The sequence below is a fragment of the Poecilia mexicana genome, unplaced genomic scaffold, assembly GCF_051168715.1.
Source record: "Poecilia mexicana isolate PSO_F unplaced genomic scaffold, ASM5116871v1 scaffold_16, whole genome shotgun sequence".
In the NCBI taxonomy this organism is placed as follows: Eukaryota; Metazoa; Chordata; class Actinopteri; order Cyprinodontiformes; family Poeciliidae; genus Poecilia; species Poecilia mexicana.
The window spans coordinates 1,430,047-1,446,839 of record NW_028263385.1 but is presented as its reverse complement, the minus strand read 5'-3'; the positions used below and the strand labels follow the sequence as shown (position 1 = coordinate 1,446,839).

The following is a 16,793-nucleotide window of genomic DNA, read 5'->3' as shown; positions in this document are numbered from 1 at the left end:
AGTTTTGTTTTCTGTGTTCAATAAGTGTATTTTGAATATAAGTAATAGTTTGATTACTTTTCTTGTAAAATAATGTGCTTTGAGGCACTTGAACTTTGTTAAACAGTGCTAGATCTGTGTTAGCAGATATTTAGCTGCTCTTATACTACATGAAACATTGCTAATGAAAATGGTACATCCATGTGCTGAAAATAGTATTGTTCATAGTTAAACAGGTGCTGTGGAGCACTGTGATGAGAAAAAGCCTGTTTTGACTACTATTTTCTGCTATTTGAATGCAGGTATGTGATATTTCATTATTTTTAGCGGGAATATTTTGTCTAATTATGTTTTTTGTTATTTGTGTACTGTTTAAGATTATTATGCTCATGCTTGGGCTTAGTTATTAATTATTGTTGCAGTCATTTTCATTTTGTAAGGTAAATGTGTTATTTTGCACAAGTTGCACACGCGCTGCTCTTTCTGTTCGGATTCTGTGGGAGAAGGCGCTGTGGAGCACTGTGATGAGAAAAAAACTGTTTTGACTACTATTTTCTGCTATTTGAATGCAGGAGCATTAAAAGTGCCTTCAGCTCAGCTGTTGTCTGGCTGTTATTTCCACAAGACACAACGCAGATTCAACTACTCTACACTAGCTTCAGCTGCTCCAGGCTCCGAGTTGAAATTGATAAAGTGTCAACATGATCCGAATGCTCTCTGTGGTTCTGAAATGATTTGATTTTGTGTTGTTCATCATTAGTGACCAGTAGCCTGATGTTTCTGTTGTTCTCTTGGTTTGTTGTAGCCTACTTCATGTCAGATGGATTTCAGAATGACATAGTTGCTCTCTGTGGCACAGTGGCCAGACCACATGTCTATTCACATAAACATGCTGGAGCGCCTCACAGTGCTGAAGGTAGCTCAGCACTTTGCTCCTCTGCTGCAGGGTCAGCATGTTCTGATCCACACAGACAACACAGTGGGAGCTGCTTACATAAATTCCGCTGCACTCCGTTCAGCTATTAAACATCGCCAGACAGCTGCTGTGCTGGGCACACGTAAACCTCCTCTCGATCAGAGCGGTGTACATCCCCGGTGTCTTGAACAGGGGACCGGATATAATGTCCATGGGCACGACAGGGACTGGACTCTCCATCCCGAGCTATTCGCTCAAATATGGAGCAGATTCAGCAGAGCGGCAGTGGACCTGTTTGCCACATGGGAAAATGTGCAGTGCCAGCTGTGGTTCTCACTGAGCCCACGGGAGGACCCACCACTAGGGGAGGACGCCTTCACTCACAGCCCATGGCCAAAAATGCTCCTTTATACGTTTCCCCCAGTTCCATTGATTCCACAGCTCCTGGACCGAGTTCGGGAGGAACAGCTGTCGGTAATCATGCTGCAAGAACGCGGCGTGGTTTCCCAGTCTCCAGCAGCTGGTGTCAGGTCGACTGTGGAAGCTGCCATGGAGAGAGGATGCGCTCCTCCAGGAAAGGGGAGCGATCAGGAGCCACCCAGAAGTAGGCCAGCGTCTTTGGGTCTGGCGGCTGAACGGGAGCACTGAGAGGCTCGGTCTCCCCAGCTGTTGGAGCTGACCATTCAGTGCGCACGAGCCGCTTCTACCACAGCGTTCATGCATCAAAGTGGTCAACCTTTCAACGCTGGTGTGCGGGAGAGGGCGTGAAGCCCATTTCATGTCCTTTCGGCTGCGTGCTGTTATTACTGCAGCAGCTGATGGACAGAAATTTAGCTTTCAGCACCATTAAAACATGCTACAGCTATTTCCTCTTGCCATGAGGGTTTTGGTGACAGAACGGTCTTCAACAGCATGTTGATGAAGCTGTTTCTGAGAGGTGTACACAGACACAGACCTGTGTTACGCCCACTTGCTCCTTCGTGGGATTTGACCCTGGTCCTGCGCGCTCTGATTGAAGGTCCATTCCAGCCTTTAGTTCAGGCTCTTCTTAAGTTCCTGCCTTTTAAAACTGTTCTGCTGTTGGCCCTTAAGTCTGGAAATAGAGCGAGCGATTTATCCGCTCTCTCTGTTGCTCCTCGTCTCAGAATACGAGCCGACGGCAGCTCACCCTGCTTTGACTCCTCAAAGCATCACAAGCTCATTCAGATCGAGGAAGACATCTTCAGAGGGTTTTTACCCTCCTCATAAATCTGAGACAGAAGCTGCTTCTCATCTTCTCTGCCCCGTGCGCGCGATCTCTTATGTGGTGTGCATGTCTGCACTGCATCGCTCTCAGTGTCTGTTCATGCATTACAGAGATAACGCAGTGGGGTGTCCTCTGTCTGCCCAGCATCTTTCTCACTGGTTGTGTGAGGCCATCTCACAGGCTTACACTTCTTCTGGATTGGGTCCTCCAGAGAATCTGAGAGCTCACTCCACCAGAAGGATTTCATCCTCCACAGCTCTGTGGAGGACATTTGCACGGCAGCTTCCTGATCTTCTCCATGCTCATTTATTCGGTTTTACATGTGTGACGTTTCCACGTTCTTTATCACCCATTCTGTTCCTAGACTCCTGACAGAATACTTATTTTTGTTACATGTTAATATTGTCTCACCCTTGCATGTAACACAGGGTGACATGATGATGTTTTTCTGTCATGATTTGTTATTCTGTTTTTTTCCTGGGGAGTTCTTTGTTTATTTAAGCATTTGAGAACAACATGGTTGTCCAATCTGCTGTATGATAAGTTACCTGTTCTGTTCATCATTACAGTGTTACAATTTGTAACGTTTGTTGTTCCTGTTCACAGCAGCAGGTCTGTTTGTCTCAACCTTTCTGACCAGAGCCTATTCTCCTCTCTGGTCTTCTGCTGTATGAGAGGTAATTACGCACTCTAGGCTGAGACTGTTTTTGTTAGATGCGAGCAGATGATTCATGGTGGTGGTCTGGATGGCCCCAGTGAGGCATAGACTACATCCTGCTTCGCGTGCCCTTCGTTAACCAACTAGTGATAGCCTTAAAGACGAAGCCTATACGAAATAGAACTTTGGTTACGTATTGTAATGCAAGATTTTTTGAGTATAGGCGCAGCCCTTTAAGCTGTGGGCCTCACTGGTTCCTGAATAGCTGAAGAAAAAGGCTGTTAGGGAGCCGTTTGTCTGGTCTGACCGTTATTTATACAGACCGGGGTGAAGCCCATCCAGTAGGTGGGCGAAGACTAAGCTTTTTTCAGTGCTGCACTGCGTGCGAGGGATAAACCCACCAGCACCAATACTCATAGAATCTGAGGTTACAATATGAAACCAACGTTTTCTATTCTCTTTTAAAAATTTGTAATTAGGAGGTGCTGACTCAATTAGTGCGTGTGGTTAAGTTTTGTTAAGCTATCAATCATCCAGAAACTTCCGGATTAGCTATACATTTTAAAAGTAGAGGTGGCATTTTGTTTTACCTGCTCCTTCAGATCATTTATCACAACCAAGTCTGAACTCTTTTTCCGACAGTACATTCGACTCTTGATCCACTCCTTCCCTACAGAATCGAGTTCATAAAAGTAGTAACAGTGTTTGTTATAGACAATCCAGCCTGGCAGGCAATCCCGACACTTTGGTTTCACTAGACAAGGGGAAAGAGCAGAATAAAGTGAAACTTTGGTAAAATAATCTCAAAAAGAAAAAAAAAATAATTTCTAGAAGAAATCCATGTGGACTTATTTAACATTTCAATCATCAAAATTACTCAAGCAAAGCTTTTAAAGGTAGAGTGCAGATCAATACTGGAAGGTGATTAAATTACGATATTCTAGTCAGAAGTGGCATACCACAGGGTTCACTGAAAAACAAAAACAATATTCTCTGAAACAAAAACTTGGCTGTAAACCTGTTGCTAATGACTTCATTTTACTGGCTCAGTTTGTGGTCAGAAAGTGACCTTCAGCACTCTACCTGTGATAATAATGGTCAGCTATGTCTTGAAAAACTGTTTATAACAGAATACAGGGTTTCCCTCAGTGTATTATAAGCCTGACGGCCCACCATGCTTTACTAGCCCCACCGCCAGGCTAAGCGTTGCTTGTTTACGTTTCTAGGAAAAAAAAAAAAAAAAGATCGTTTTTTTTTGTGTGTCTTTTTTTAAAGCCGAGCTGAAAGCGTCTCTTTTGCTCTTAGCATTTCACTAGCAGAGCAGATTTATTCTTAAGGACAGGTTTATAATACTCAAACTGGACACAGGCTGACCTGTATGGATATTTACATAAACTTACTGTAAGGAATTATGATCCTTTGGAGAACTCCGTAAGAGTTTAAAACCCGCTGCGTAGCTCTGGTTGGGCAGCTCTATGTGAACAGCAGGAATAAGTTGTAGCAAATTCAGAGGCGCGTTGTGGAGCGGTGAGAATGATTTATCTTTGTGAACGAACAATTATATGCGGCGTTTACATCTCAACACGCTGCCCAGCGTGTGGCTCTGTGTCTGTCTTCCCTGTAGAGTTCATGTCTGTGGTCCCTGTTGGCCGGAGAGTTTGTGGATAACGAGCAGCGCTAACCTCATCATGCAGGTTCAGCCCGGTGAGGAGCTTTAACGCTCTCCTCGGAGTCACGCATCACGCTGATTTTATATTATTTTATTATTATTTTTAGTATTATTTTTCCGGTTACACCATGCATCAAACCATATCAAATGCGTCGTCTACTTAGAGATAATGCATGCGGAGATCTGAGAAACTCGTTCATAAAGTCGATCAACCAGAATAGTTTCTGTTACCCTCATTAAAAACTCAACAGACACGAAACGGAAGAGCTACTAAAGCCACATTAGCCGCATTGAATTAAATCTCCCATTTGTTGTGCATTTCTGCGTAGTGCAGTGGATTACCTCATCATGCAGGGCCGGTCCAAGGCTGTATGAGGCCTTGAGCTGAATTTGATTTAGGGGCCCCTTTTGTTGCTAAAAACATCCGCACCTCTAACAGCTTCTGTGTTAGAGTTAGTTAAATATGGGAGAAGGGAGTAGTTTAATTGGCCAGCTTAAAAAGCAATAAGTTATAATCGCAGTTTACTAAATTGGATTTGTAAATTCAAAGATTAAACTGACAGCATCAGATTGTTGCTATGGTAACAAAACAATCTAACTATGAATATTGTTCTTTGAAGTTTTACAAAGTAAACTTGCCAGCTCCTTAAAATCTTGTATTTAAATGTTAAACAATTTAAAATAATTTAATTTATGTATGCCTAAACAATTGAATAAAATTTAACAGCATTGATCATCTCAATAAACAAGCGTTACATTTATGTATCTGTGGTCTGTTTTAAATTATTAGCATTTATGGGGCCCTTGAAGCTCTTGGCGGTCTGATGGAGCTGCTGACTTAATTTGGATTAAACAGAAGTGCAAATTTGTTGTTTTTAGACTAGTTGTGGGTTTACATAACATTTCACTCGAGATCTTTTCCCGTATCATATAATTACTCAGTAATACTTTTACATTTCCTGTCAACTTAACATCTTTGAATGCAAAACACGGTGGACTGCCGGTGGACCGACTCAACGCCCCGACCACCGGGCTTAGCAAGTTTTCTGGGGGAAACCCTGGAATATTTCAAAACTAAAGTGAGTAATCAAGAGTTTCAAAGGTAATCTAGAAATATAATTACTATGTTCAGGACAGAATCCTTCAACTGGAAAGGTTCTATGATCCAAGATGAAATGGTAGGCTTTCCTTAGGGCATCTCTCTCAATGCATCGTTTCTCTGCCTCCCGTTTTATTTTTTTCAGCTCCTCTTTCTCTTCGACCAGCTTCTTTTTCTCTTTGTCCAGCTCCTCTCTTTTTTTGATCAGGTCCTCTCTTTTTTTGATCAGTTCCAGTTTTTCTTTGGCCATGTCCGCTTTCTTTTTGTCCAGCTCTTCGTTCTCTTTGGGCAGCTCCTCTTTTTCTTTGTTGAGCTCTTCTTTCTCTTTGGTCAGCTCCTCTTTCATTTTGCTGAGCTTCTCTTGATTTTTCCTCAGCTCCTCTTTCTCTTTAGTCAGCTCATCTTCCTCTTTGCTCAGCTTCTCTTTGTCTTTTTTCAGCTCCTCTTGCTTTGTCCTCATCTTCTCTACCTCTTTGCTGAACTCATCTTTCTCTTTGCTCAGCTCCTCAATCTCTTTGTTCAGCTCCTCTGTCTCTTTGCTCAGCTCCTCTGTCTCTTTGCTAAGCTCCTCTGTCTCTTTGCGAAGCTCCTCTGTGTCTTTCCTGAGTCGTTCTTTTTCTTTCCTCAGATGTTCTTTTTCTTTGAGAAGCTCATCTTCATCTTTGTTCAACTCCTCTTTTTCTTTATTCAGCTGCTTTTTCTCCCTATTGAGCTCCTTTGTCCTATTTCTCAGATCCTTTTCTTTTTCCAAATCCTCTTGCCATTTTCCCAGCTCCTCTTGCTCTTTTCTCAGCTCCTCTTGCTCTTTTCTCAGCTCTACTTGCTCTTTTTCCAGCTCCTCTCTCTCCTTGTTCACCTTCTTTTCTTCTTCACTAATTTTCTGTTTCTCTTTGGTCAGCTCCTCTTTCTCTTTGTTCAGCTTCTCTGTCTTCTGAATCACCTCCTCTTTCTTTTTTCTCAGTTCCTCTTTGTCTTTGTTAAACTCTCTTCTCTTTTGATTCAGCTCCTCCCTTTTTTGCCTCAGCTCCTCTCTGTCTCGGATCACCTCCTCTTTGTCTTGATTAACCTTTTCTCTGTCTTGGTTTAGCTTCTTTCTGTCTTCAGTAAGCTTTTCTCTGTCTCGTTTCAGCTCCTCTGCATCTTGTCTCAACACCTCTCTGTCTTGTTTCAGCTTCTCTCTGTCTCGGTTTACCTCCAATAAGTCTCGGCGCAGCTGATTTAAGTCTTGGATCAGATCTGCTTTTTCTTGGTCAATTCCTTCTTTGAATTGGGTCAACTCTTTCTCTCGGATCAGCTCCTTGATCTGGCTCTCTATCACCTTTTGTTGCTGAACCAGGTGACTTTTTTCAGTTGTAAGGCTGTTGATATTTTCATGCTGCTTGGTTGTCATCACAGTCACTGTAAAAACACACAAGTTAGTCAAAGTCATTCAAACTATCTTCATTAACATTTTCCATTTCTCAGACCCTTTCAGGATTTCAGACAGTATTCTTATGCTGAGTTCACACCAAATGCGAGTTGAGCATCAGGGGCATCTAGTTTACATTCAAAGCCTATGTTAGCGTGCGTTGTGGTGCATTTCGCACTCCTAATGCTCCGTGTTTGAACCATTTCAGGCGTGAGAAGCACGTCCAACGTCAGAGTTGGAAAATCTGAAATTTTGCCGCTGGATGTGGAGCGTCAACCAATCAGAAAGACTTTGCTATCTGGCATGGTGCCCTGCAGTTCATGTACTGCCCAGACATGCAGACACCGATGTGGGTTGGCAGGTTGTCAAACAGCTCGGGTGAGACAAAAATAGAGCTGATAGCGACTATCATTACTGCCCAGCTAGCCTGTGAAACACACCAAACAAACATCTCTGAATTATCTTGTGATTTCAAACACGTGGCTGACGTCAACTGTTGCTTTTAGCAAATAAAGCCAAGTCACGGTAATGAGAGACAAACCTGGGAATGTTCTCTCCACATTCATTAAGCACCTTCAGGCAGTCTTTAATGTTATTAGTGTCCTTTTGAGGGCCTTTATGCCTGATGCAGCGCACTGTCGTTGTGTAAAATTCAAACAACAAACGCTTGGACTCTTCAATCCATTCAGACGAGAAGTTGCCTGAGACCAGCAAAACAATCTCATCTTGTGACAGAGTCCTCATTTTAATGACAATAAAGTTTAAAATCTCATCCTCTATGATCACTGTCCCATCTGCTGTTTTATTTATAAGAATCTCAGATTTTGTTTGAGAACCCCCAGTACGCACCGCCGCACTTGCCGCCATCTTTATGTGCTCATGAATCACATGTGATTCATTTAAAAATGTAAAAAAACATGTTTTATACATTACAAAAGTGCTTTTTTGGATCTATACAAGACGTGATTCTTCTGACTGAAGTGTCACAAATACAATAGTTACTGCAAACGACATACGTTGAAGGTTTTACTGTTAATGCATTCTATAATTACAGTTATGTACTGACAACCAGGTATAGACAGTGGATAAATGGATGTTAAATTTCATAATTTAACATCCATTCTTTATACCACTCATTAAACACACTTGTACTTGTAAGGTCTCCAGTGGTAAATCGGAGAGATGTAGGGTACGTCCTGCACAGGTCACCAGTTAATCACAAGGCAACACAGATGGGACCATCAATCATGCACACACCAGGGTTTCCCCTGGTGTATTATGAACCTGGCAGTCCGCCATGCAGCTCCTCTTTTAATACTAATAAAAATAAAAATAAAAAATTGCTTAATTTTTTTTAAAGGCTGGATTGCAAGCATCTGTTGCTCCGAGTGCTGCACTGGAGGCGCAGATTTATTCCTAAAGGATAGGTTTATAATAAATAGGTTTATAGTTCATGCATTTAAAGCTGGCAGCGCGCACCAATAACACCGCTGGCGGCTATGGTCATTGCCTCACGTGCTGCCGCGGCTTGATGAAGTTTACCTCAGCACGGATCACACGTGCCTCCTCACTCATTCTGGACACAGGCTGATCCAGGCACGTGCAGAGGAGGAGACCTGGGGGGGCTTGAGGACCTGCCCCTTTTGCTCCTTGTCCCCAAGTGCCCTTTTGGTCAATTTTTTTTTATTATTATTATTCCCTAAGCCCTCTTCGGATACATAATAACATGTAATAAAATTATTTGTTTTTTGTTGGGGGTTTTTGTACAGCATAATAAGCTGGTCACCTTGTTACCTTTGACCTTTTGCCTGTGACGCAGTTGCCTCTCGCGCAGTGAGATAAGGCGGCCACCTGGAGCTCAACGTAGCGAACGTTCCAGATTACAGAACAGTTTTTGGTGAATTAAAATGTTTTAGGTGAATAAAGTGGAGTAGACTTGGTATTTGTCAGATGACAGAAAACATTGAAGTCTTGTTTTTGCTTCAGCGGTTTAAGCAGAGAGGTAATGAAATACAACAGACACTGACAGGCCTCTGTCTGCTTTTCTCTGAAGAACTACTGAGGGGAGGAGACAGCCAGGTGAGGAAAAACTGTTCTTATCTATCGATTCAGTATTTTTATCATACAGACATTAGGCTGTTGTGCTATTAGCTAGCTGCTAGCTAACGACTTTGCTAGCAAAGCTAGATAACTGAAATGTTTCTTCCCTGTATCGTTAATGATATCAGTCATTCTCCAGTATTGCTTATGCAATAGGGGAACATCGCCCGTCCAAAACCTGTCATCTCCATAATGGATTTATGTCGGATCTTCTAATTTCCTTTGCTGCATAATGTACATTGCATTTATTATGGCGTTAGGTAAATGTTTCTTGAAGGAGAGTAACACTTAAATTAAAGTCCAACAAGGATATTCATTTAGAATTAAAAATAACACACCTTGAATTACCATGATAGATATAATGTATGTCATTAATGAAGGGGAAAAAACTCAACCCAGACTTTAAGTAAGTTTAGGGTCTGGTTCACAGAGTATGAAGTTAAATACAATAAAACTGTAATCAAAACTTTTGAAACTGTAATGATTTCTTTTTTTTTTTAAAACAAACATTTTGTTTAAAAAACTTTTTTAAATTAACTAATTTTTATCTTGTGAACTTAAAAAAGTTATTTGTCAAACAAACTTTTATTTGCACACATCATAAATCTTTTGTTGTGATTTTAAGCAGATTTTTTTTTAATTTATCATTGTTTATTAAACTCTGAAAGCTGAGAGGCTTAGTTAATATTCTGTCCCAGAATGCGGTTAGATGTGCCCTTTCTTTTGAGCACCTGCCCCTTTAGTGGTCTCTGCACGGCCCTGATATCATCATATGGAAGATATGTTTATAAAATGTACCTGGCAGTACATGCACATTGACAAAGGTAATTTCTTGTCCCTCAAGCCTACCCACAACTATATTATATCTACCATCTTTGTCTTTATATTTATGGATCACCTCAAATGTGACCCTGTGGGATATTAAGGTTGCCACCCCCCTTCTATGACCTGATTCATGTGATACACTAAATACCTGATTAAAGCCCAATCTTTTAAGTTTACTATTCTCTACCTCTGAGAGATGTGTTTCCTGGAGGAATATTACCTCTGCCTTTTCTTTTTTCATTTTTTTCTAATATTCTGTCCCTTTTTATTGGGTTAAGAACTACTTTTACATTATAGGTTGTGATTCTTAGTGGTGATAATGAAGTCATGGGTTGTATATCATTGAATATTCATAACAAGTAAAATAAGTGAAATCCCTAAGTTACTCAAACAAAGAATGACCGTAAACAACCCAAACATTTTAGCTTTGCCAATCAAGTTAACACACGTCCATTAAGGACTCCCTTTCCACTGGTCTTATTAATGAGCGATTTTGAGGGAAAACCAGTGCAACTCAGTGGTTGCGAAGGGCCCTCTGGTGGCGTTACCTGGTTATAGCGTTCCATTTTCTAGGAGGTGTACTCCCCGACTCCAAATAACATCACGATGGAAAAAGAAAAAGGGATATATTTGATCCATCCGCTACTATGGTTGTGCTTATTCTCTTCAAACAGGGGGACCACCACCCCAGTCTGCCAATCCAGAGGAACTGCCCCCATGTCCATGCGATTCACGTGAGTCAACACAACCCTACAACATCCAGAGCCTTAAGGATCTCATCCACCCCCGGGGCCCTGCCACCGAGGAGCTTTTTGACCACCTCGGCGACCTCGTCCCCAGAGATTGGAGAGCCCAACACAGAGTCCCCAGGCTCAGCTTCCTCAACAGAAGGCATGTTGGTGGGATTGAGGAGGTCTTCGAAGTATTCCGCCCACCTGCCCACAACGTCCCGAGTTGAGGTCAGCAGCACACCATCCCCACTATAAACAGTGGTGGTGCTGCAGTGCTTCCTCCTCCTGAGACGCCGGATGGTGGACCAGAATCGCCTCGAAGCCGTGCGGAAGTCTTTCTCCATGGCCTCTCCAAACTCCTCCCACGCCCGAGTTTTTGCTTCCGCGACCACCTGAGCCGCATGCCGCTTCGCCCGCCGGTACCCATCAGCTGCTTCTGGAGTCCCACAAGCCAAAAAGGCCCGATAGGACTCCTTCTTCAGCTTGACAGCATCCCTCACCGAAGGTGTCCACCAACGGGTTCGAGGGTTGCCGCCGCGATGGGCACCAACAACCTTGCGGCCACAGCTCCGATAAGCCGCCTCGGCAATGGAGGCACGGAACAGGGTCCATTCAGACTCAATGTCCCCCACTTCCCCAGGACGTGTTCGAAGTTCTGCCGGAGATGGGAGTTAAAGCTCCATCTCACAGGGGACTCCGCCAGACGTTCCCAGCAGACCTTCACTATATGTTTGGGCCTGCCAGGTCTGACTGGCTTCTAGGCCTGTCGCGATAAACGATATATCAATTAATCGCACGATAAATTAAACCTATCGGCCTCATTTTAATTATCGGCTTTATCGTCTCTTCCTACCTTTTTTTCTTTCTGTTGATGACACTGAATAAAAAAGGCTCAGCTCCGGTGCTCTCTCTCATTTCCTTGATGTAATGTCCAGCGCACACTACACGAGTTGTCAACCGATTGTCGGTCCATTTTCAAATCTGAGAGACACATTAGCTGACAGAAATCCTGGGTATAACGGTTCGATCGGGTTCGATAATGCCATGTGGTGTCCAGCCACCTGGGCACAAAATAATGGCTACAAGTCCAGTTAACTCATTTTAAAACCAGGCATTAATGACTGCTTTACTAGAATCTACCTGTGATGCATGTGGCTAGAGTCAGCGTAAAGTTCTGACTGAATGAAAATCATTATAACCTATTTATGTCACGTTAACGAAGAACAGCTGAAAACTTACTGGATTTATCAACTGCTGTAGCAATTTGGCTCCGACTCCTCCCTTTGTCATTTCTATATTCTTTGCAGGAAATGTTGAATAAACATTAATGTTTCCACATATCATCTCCGATGTCCGCTGGACTTCGGGTTGCGCCGTGTCAGTTGTTTGGGATTCCCCTTGTTATTTCCCCTCAGAAAGCAGGAGAATCCGCGCTTTCTGATTGGCTACCTGTCACATTCAGCGTTAAGCTCCCAGTTGGGGAAAGCCCCTGATTTAGATCGGAGCGGCCACGACGATCCACCGTAACACACCACACACTGCAGGATGATCGGTTACGAAATCACCAGCGAGAATCTTGGAACGCCCAACGTTCTAAGATTGTCATAAGGGCAAAATGGGGGCAAAAAATCGTGTAGTGTGAACTATTGCATCAGGATGTGCCCATCTTCTCTATTTAAATCTAGTGATTACTGAAGGCCAATATAGTATACAGACTTTATGATCTGCACTCTTTTGGTTGAATGCAGTATTTATTTCCACTTTGGCTTTATGTTGTTTAGTTTTTATTTAAGTAAGTTTTTTGTTAATGGAGACTGAGAATCAATTTTATTTTTGTTTTTGATTGTTTTGTTTATTTAGTTTATCAGTTACAGTATTATGTGTTCTTTTGAAAATAAAGTGTATCTATCTATCTATGGCAGGAAATCGCATGCATTATTAGTCAATATCGTTTATCGGAATAATTTTTTAGACAATCGCTCAGCAAAATTTGTTATTGTGACAGGCCTACCGGCTTCCTCCCCCACCACCGGAGCCAACTCACGACCAGGTAGTGGTCAGTGGACAGCTCCGCACCTCTCTTCACCCAAGTGTCCAAGACATACGGTCGCAGATCCGATGAAACGATGACAGGCCGCAGTTTGATGATTGATTTTGTCATTGTTTCATCGGATCTGTTCTAACATGAGACAGATAATCTCTGAGAAAATAATTGATCTCCTCCCTGTTCTGCATAATCACTCCGCTCAGTCAGAAACAGCCACTCAGAACTAGCAATAATCAGCTAGCCGCCATGCTATCAGGAAGTTTTCATTTAGTAACTCAGGATTGTTTATTGTACCTGTATTTGCCTTTGAATGTTAAGTTTTATGCTTGAATTTTTTGGCAATGTTGAGAGGTTTTATTTTGGCTCTTTGCATTATTTAGCCTCTTCAGAGCCTTCATATGCTTTCAGTCTGTTAACCCTTCTGCGCGGGAACGTGTTGCCGGCGACACATCCAAATTTGCAGTACCGTAATTCCGCCACACGTAGCGCTATCTGAAAAATTCCAACGGTTTCTGAAAGGGGAGACGTTGCACTTTCCAGCAAGTATTGGATTAATACGGTAACTTCACAGCTGCAGAGAGCGTAATTAATCCGGGGGCACTCTTTAATAGATGGCATATTGCAAAAATAACTTGCTGAATATTGAAAGTTCCAGTTGTTATCGATACATGGGTAAGTATATCATCTCACAGGACATTTAAAGAACTACTTACAATTAAAATAAGGAAGGTTTATTTAGGCAGACACTTGAAACTTCGGCGTAAAGAGGGTTAAAGATAGTATTACCGATAGCAGTACAATTTGCACAATGCCTGTTTTATTTTGTTTTTTTTTCTTGGAAAAAGTTATTAAAAACAAGTTTTTGTCTAAATTAAGGTGAATTCATGGTTCCTTTTTCTACATAATGTAACCGGTAGTGCTTATGATTAAAAATAATAATAATTATGTGATCGGTATCGGTGTTCGGCCATGATCGGAATCGGCAGGAAAAAACCTGATCGGCACATCTCTACCTAAGAGTCGTGGTTTTGGGACTGTAGAAGGAAGCCGGAGAAAACACAGGGAGAACATGCAAACTCCATGCAAAAAGACCCCAGGCTGAGATTCGAACTGCAAGGCAACAATGCTGCCATTGTGCAACATTTTTATATAATATTATTGTTGATTATACTATTTTATGCATGTGTTGTGACTTCTTTGTTGGAAGGCTTGACAATAATTGGGTTTATTTTCCATCATGATCCTTAAGCTCCTCCACTTAAGGCAGAGACTACACCGAACTCAGAGGGCAAAGTGCAGAAACTCCTCAGACTTAACCAGTAAATAAATACAATTGATAAAAATTAGTGGAACATTTTTAGACTTAATGGTGCAGATGAAGATTTTTGTTTCCGCCAAAGCAATTCAAGCTTATTTTTCTTTTATTATGATTCTAAATTAAAAATATCTCTAAAATGTTATTAATACACACAACACAATTTCTTTGATTGTGAGTTTGACATCATCGGGAAGCTTAGAATCCACACTTTCAGGCTCTGTTAGTCAAAACAGGTAGACTGGGTAACTGTTTTGTTGTGGCCGGTCGCATTTACAAAACAACACCACTCGTCTCATTAGAATGAACAGAGAAAATAATAAGTCTGTTATTGTTATAGCAATAAAACACTAACATTTTCATTTCAGATTGTATTATTGTGGGTCATTTCCAAGTTTGGTGGTCCGTGAGTGTTTGTTAAATGTGTAAAGTGATACTGAGCCTGAAAGTTTGCTCTAAATCGTCTAAATCTGTAAAAACGTGACATAAAGGAAGCTACTTAAAATGTATTCTGTCGAAGTGAAACTCACTGTAGACGACTTTTCCAACCAGAACGACACAAAACACCCCCAAACACGCCAACAACAGAAAAGGGCGCCGGACTGTTGCAGATTGAACTCCTTGATCTGAAAGAAAAAATGGAATCAATGTCATTATTGATCAATCAATCAAGTTTATTTGTACAGCAATTTTCTGCAACAAGGAAATTCAAAGTGGTTTACATTGTGAAACCATCATAAACACATCATGCTGTCACCAATTGTGTAACCAGTAACAGATATTACATTTTGTCAAGTTCCATCATTAAAATCATCAAAACACATCAAATATGTTGGTCAGTGTTCCAGTGATTACTGGTGGGGGTTTAGACTTGTCTTAAAGGGACTCAGTGTTTCTGCTGTTTTACAGTTTTCTGGACGTTTGTTCCAGATTTGTGGTGCATAGAAGCTGAAAACTGCTTCACCATGTTTGGTTCTGGTTCTGGGGATGCAGAGCAGAACCAGAAGACCTGAGTGGTCTGGAAGGTTGATACAATGGGTTTTAATGTAGTGCGGTACAAAGCTGTTCAGATAATCATAAACTAACAGCAGACTTCTGAAGTCTGTTCTCTGAGCTACAGATGTGTTCTGTCTTCCTGGTTTTAAGTGAGAATGTCAGCATCAGATGCAGCTATTTAATTGACTTTTTAGTCAGACATGTAAAGACACTGTTGCAGTAATCAAAACGACTAAAGATATGCATGGTTAGTTTCTCTAGATCTTGTTGGACAATTAGTCCTTTAATCCCGGAAATATTCTCCAGGTGATAGAAAGCTGACTTTGTAATTGCCTTTATGTGGCTATTCAGGTTCAGCTCTCAGTCTGTCACTTATTGCTATAAAATTATATATTATGATGCAGAGAATCACATATCTAAGTTTAAACTGTTACAGAGTAAACACAATAATCTTTATCTGTGGCATTGTTCATTAAAATGGCACATTTCTGATGTATTAAAATTAAATGCGATCAGTTCACTTAATGATATTAGCGATTAGGTATTATTCAGCAAGTACTTTTACTTTTAATACTTAAGTATTTTTAAAAACCAGTACTTTTTTACTTTTACTTAAGTAAAATGTTAATGTGGTAGTTTTACTTTTACTTGAGTACATTTTTGTCTGTGTATTTGTACTTTTACTTAACTACATTTTTTGAGTACTTTCTCCACCACTGCTGAAACTAATTGGAGCAGTACATGGACTCTGATGGACTGTTATACCTAATAGTTTTAATTTTATTGAAGTCAAGCTAGTAAGTTAAAAAGATACACTTGATGTTTATTGGTTAAAGTAGAAAGTGAAAAATATAAGACTAAGAAAGAAAAATAAATAAATGTTGGTCAGAATATTTGACTATGAAAATATATTTAACAAAATGTTGATAAATATGCTAATTTATTTATTGGTGTTAAATTTTACTACTAAATGTTGACTGTTTATATTTTGGAGTATAACTGGTTTAAAGCATGGACATTTGTTTATTTCACAATGCATTTATCTTAATTTGAGAATGCAATAGGTGTGTTTCTGTTTCTTTTGAGGTTTTTCACTTATGTGGCTGAAAGGCTAAATCACTATGGTGACCATCATACAAAAATAAAGATGGACCAGCTAAATTGAAGTGAAATCCAGTTAAACGTTTCATTGTAGAGACTTTCCCTTTCAAATGGGGAATCGCACAGTAAAGCAAACCTGACAAGACTTGACAATTGTACCACTAAAATCTAGCTATTATCCGTTTTATGTTTTTATGTAAAGAACTTTTAATTGTTGCTGAAATGTGCTATAAAACCAAACTTGGCTTGCAGAGAGATTTCTAAGATGATGCAAAAAAGGCTCAAGGTTTACATATGACATAAAAACAATTCCTGTTACAGCCCATGTAAAGAAACTAACTTCATACAGAGGGAATAAAAATGTATCAAGTGCATCTGGATAGTATTGTTACTTTTTAATCCTCATAAAATTTAAAATACGTATAGAGTCACTTACATCTAAGGTGATGTTTGGTATTGTTGACATTGACTGTAGAATAGTCATCGTCGTCCCTGTTCTCCATCCTTTACAGGAAAAATAAAGATTTAGATATTATAAAATGTCCAACAGCTGCCTAAGCGATCTCAGCTGTAGCTCATGGAAAGCAGGCGGGTTCTTCTTCCTCTTGTTAAAAGTGGTCAGGGTGTGATGCAGCATCTCCATCGCTGCTCTGTGGTTCATTTCCTTACTCCAACAGCTTTGGGAAACAAGTCTGCTTCTGTA

The 16,793-nt window shown here is 40.9% G+C and overlaps 1 protein-coding gene and 2 pseudogenes across 1 annotated transcript; 2 read left to right on the top strand and 1 right to left on the bottom strand.

The window, feature by feature from the left end:
• The first annotated feature begins 850 nt into the window (after positions 1-850).
• Positions 851-1,680, top strand: LOC148154906 (uncharacterized; annotated as a pseudogene).
• A 127-nt stretch (positions 1,681-1,807) lies between these two features.
• On the top strand, positions 1,808-2,513 carry LOC148154905 (uncharacterized; annotated as a pseudogene).
• A 491-nt stretch (positions 2,514-3,004) lies between these two features.
• Positions 3,005-7,023, bottom strand: LOC106911773 (uncharacterized). Its single transcript, XM_088013874.1, has 2 exons — positions 5,592-7,023; positions 3,005-3,553 (listed from the first exon to the last, which is right to left on the bottom strand). The coding sequence occupies exons 1-2, from the start codon at positions 6,994-6,996 to the stop codon at positions 3,348-3,350; spliced, it is 1,611 nt and encodes a 536-aa protein (XP_087870000.1). The 5' UTR covers positions 6,997-7,023; the 3' UTR covers positions 3,005-3,347.
• Positions 7,024-16,793: the final 9,770 nt, after the last annotated feature.

What these genes read in the sequence shown, in the direction of transcription:
- LOC106911773 (XM_088013874.1), bottom strand. Translation starts at nt 6,996, where the DNA reads ATGACTTTGACTAACTTGTGTGTTTTTACAGTGACTGTGATGACAACC. An exon ending in AGGATTCTGTCCTGAACATA is followed by an intron (nt 3,554 to 5,591) that starts GTAATTATATTT and finishes CCCCTTGTCTAG; the next exon opens with TGAAACCAAAGTGTCGGGAT.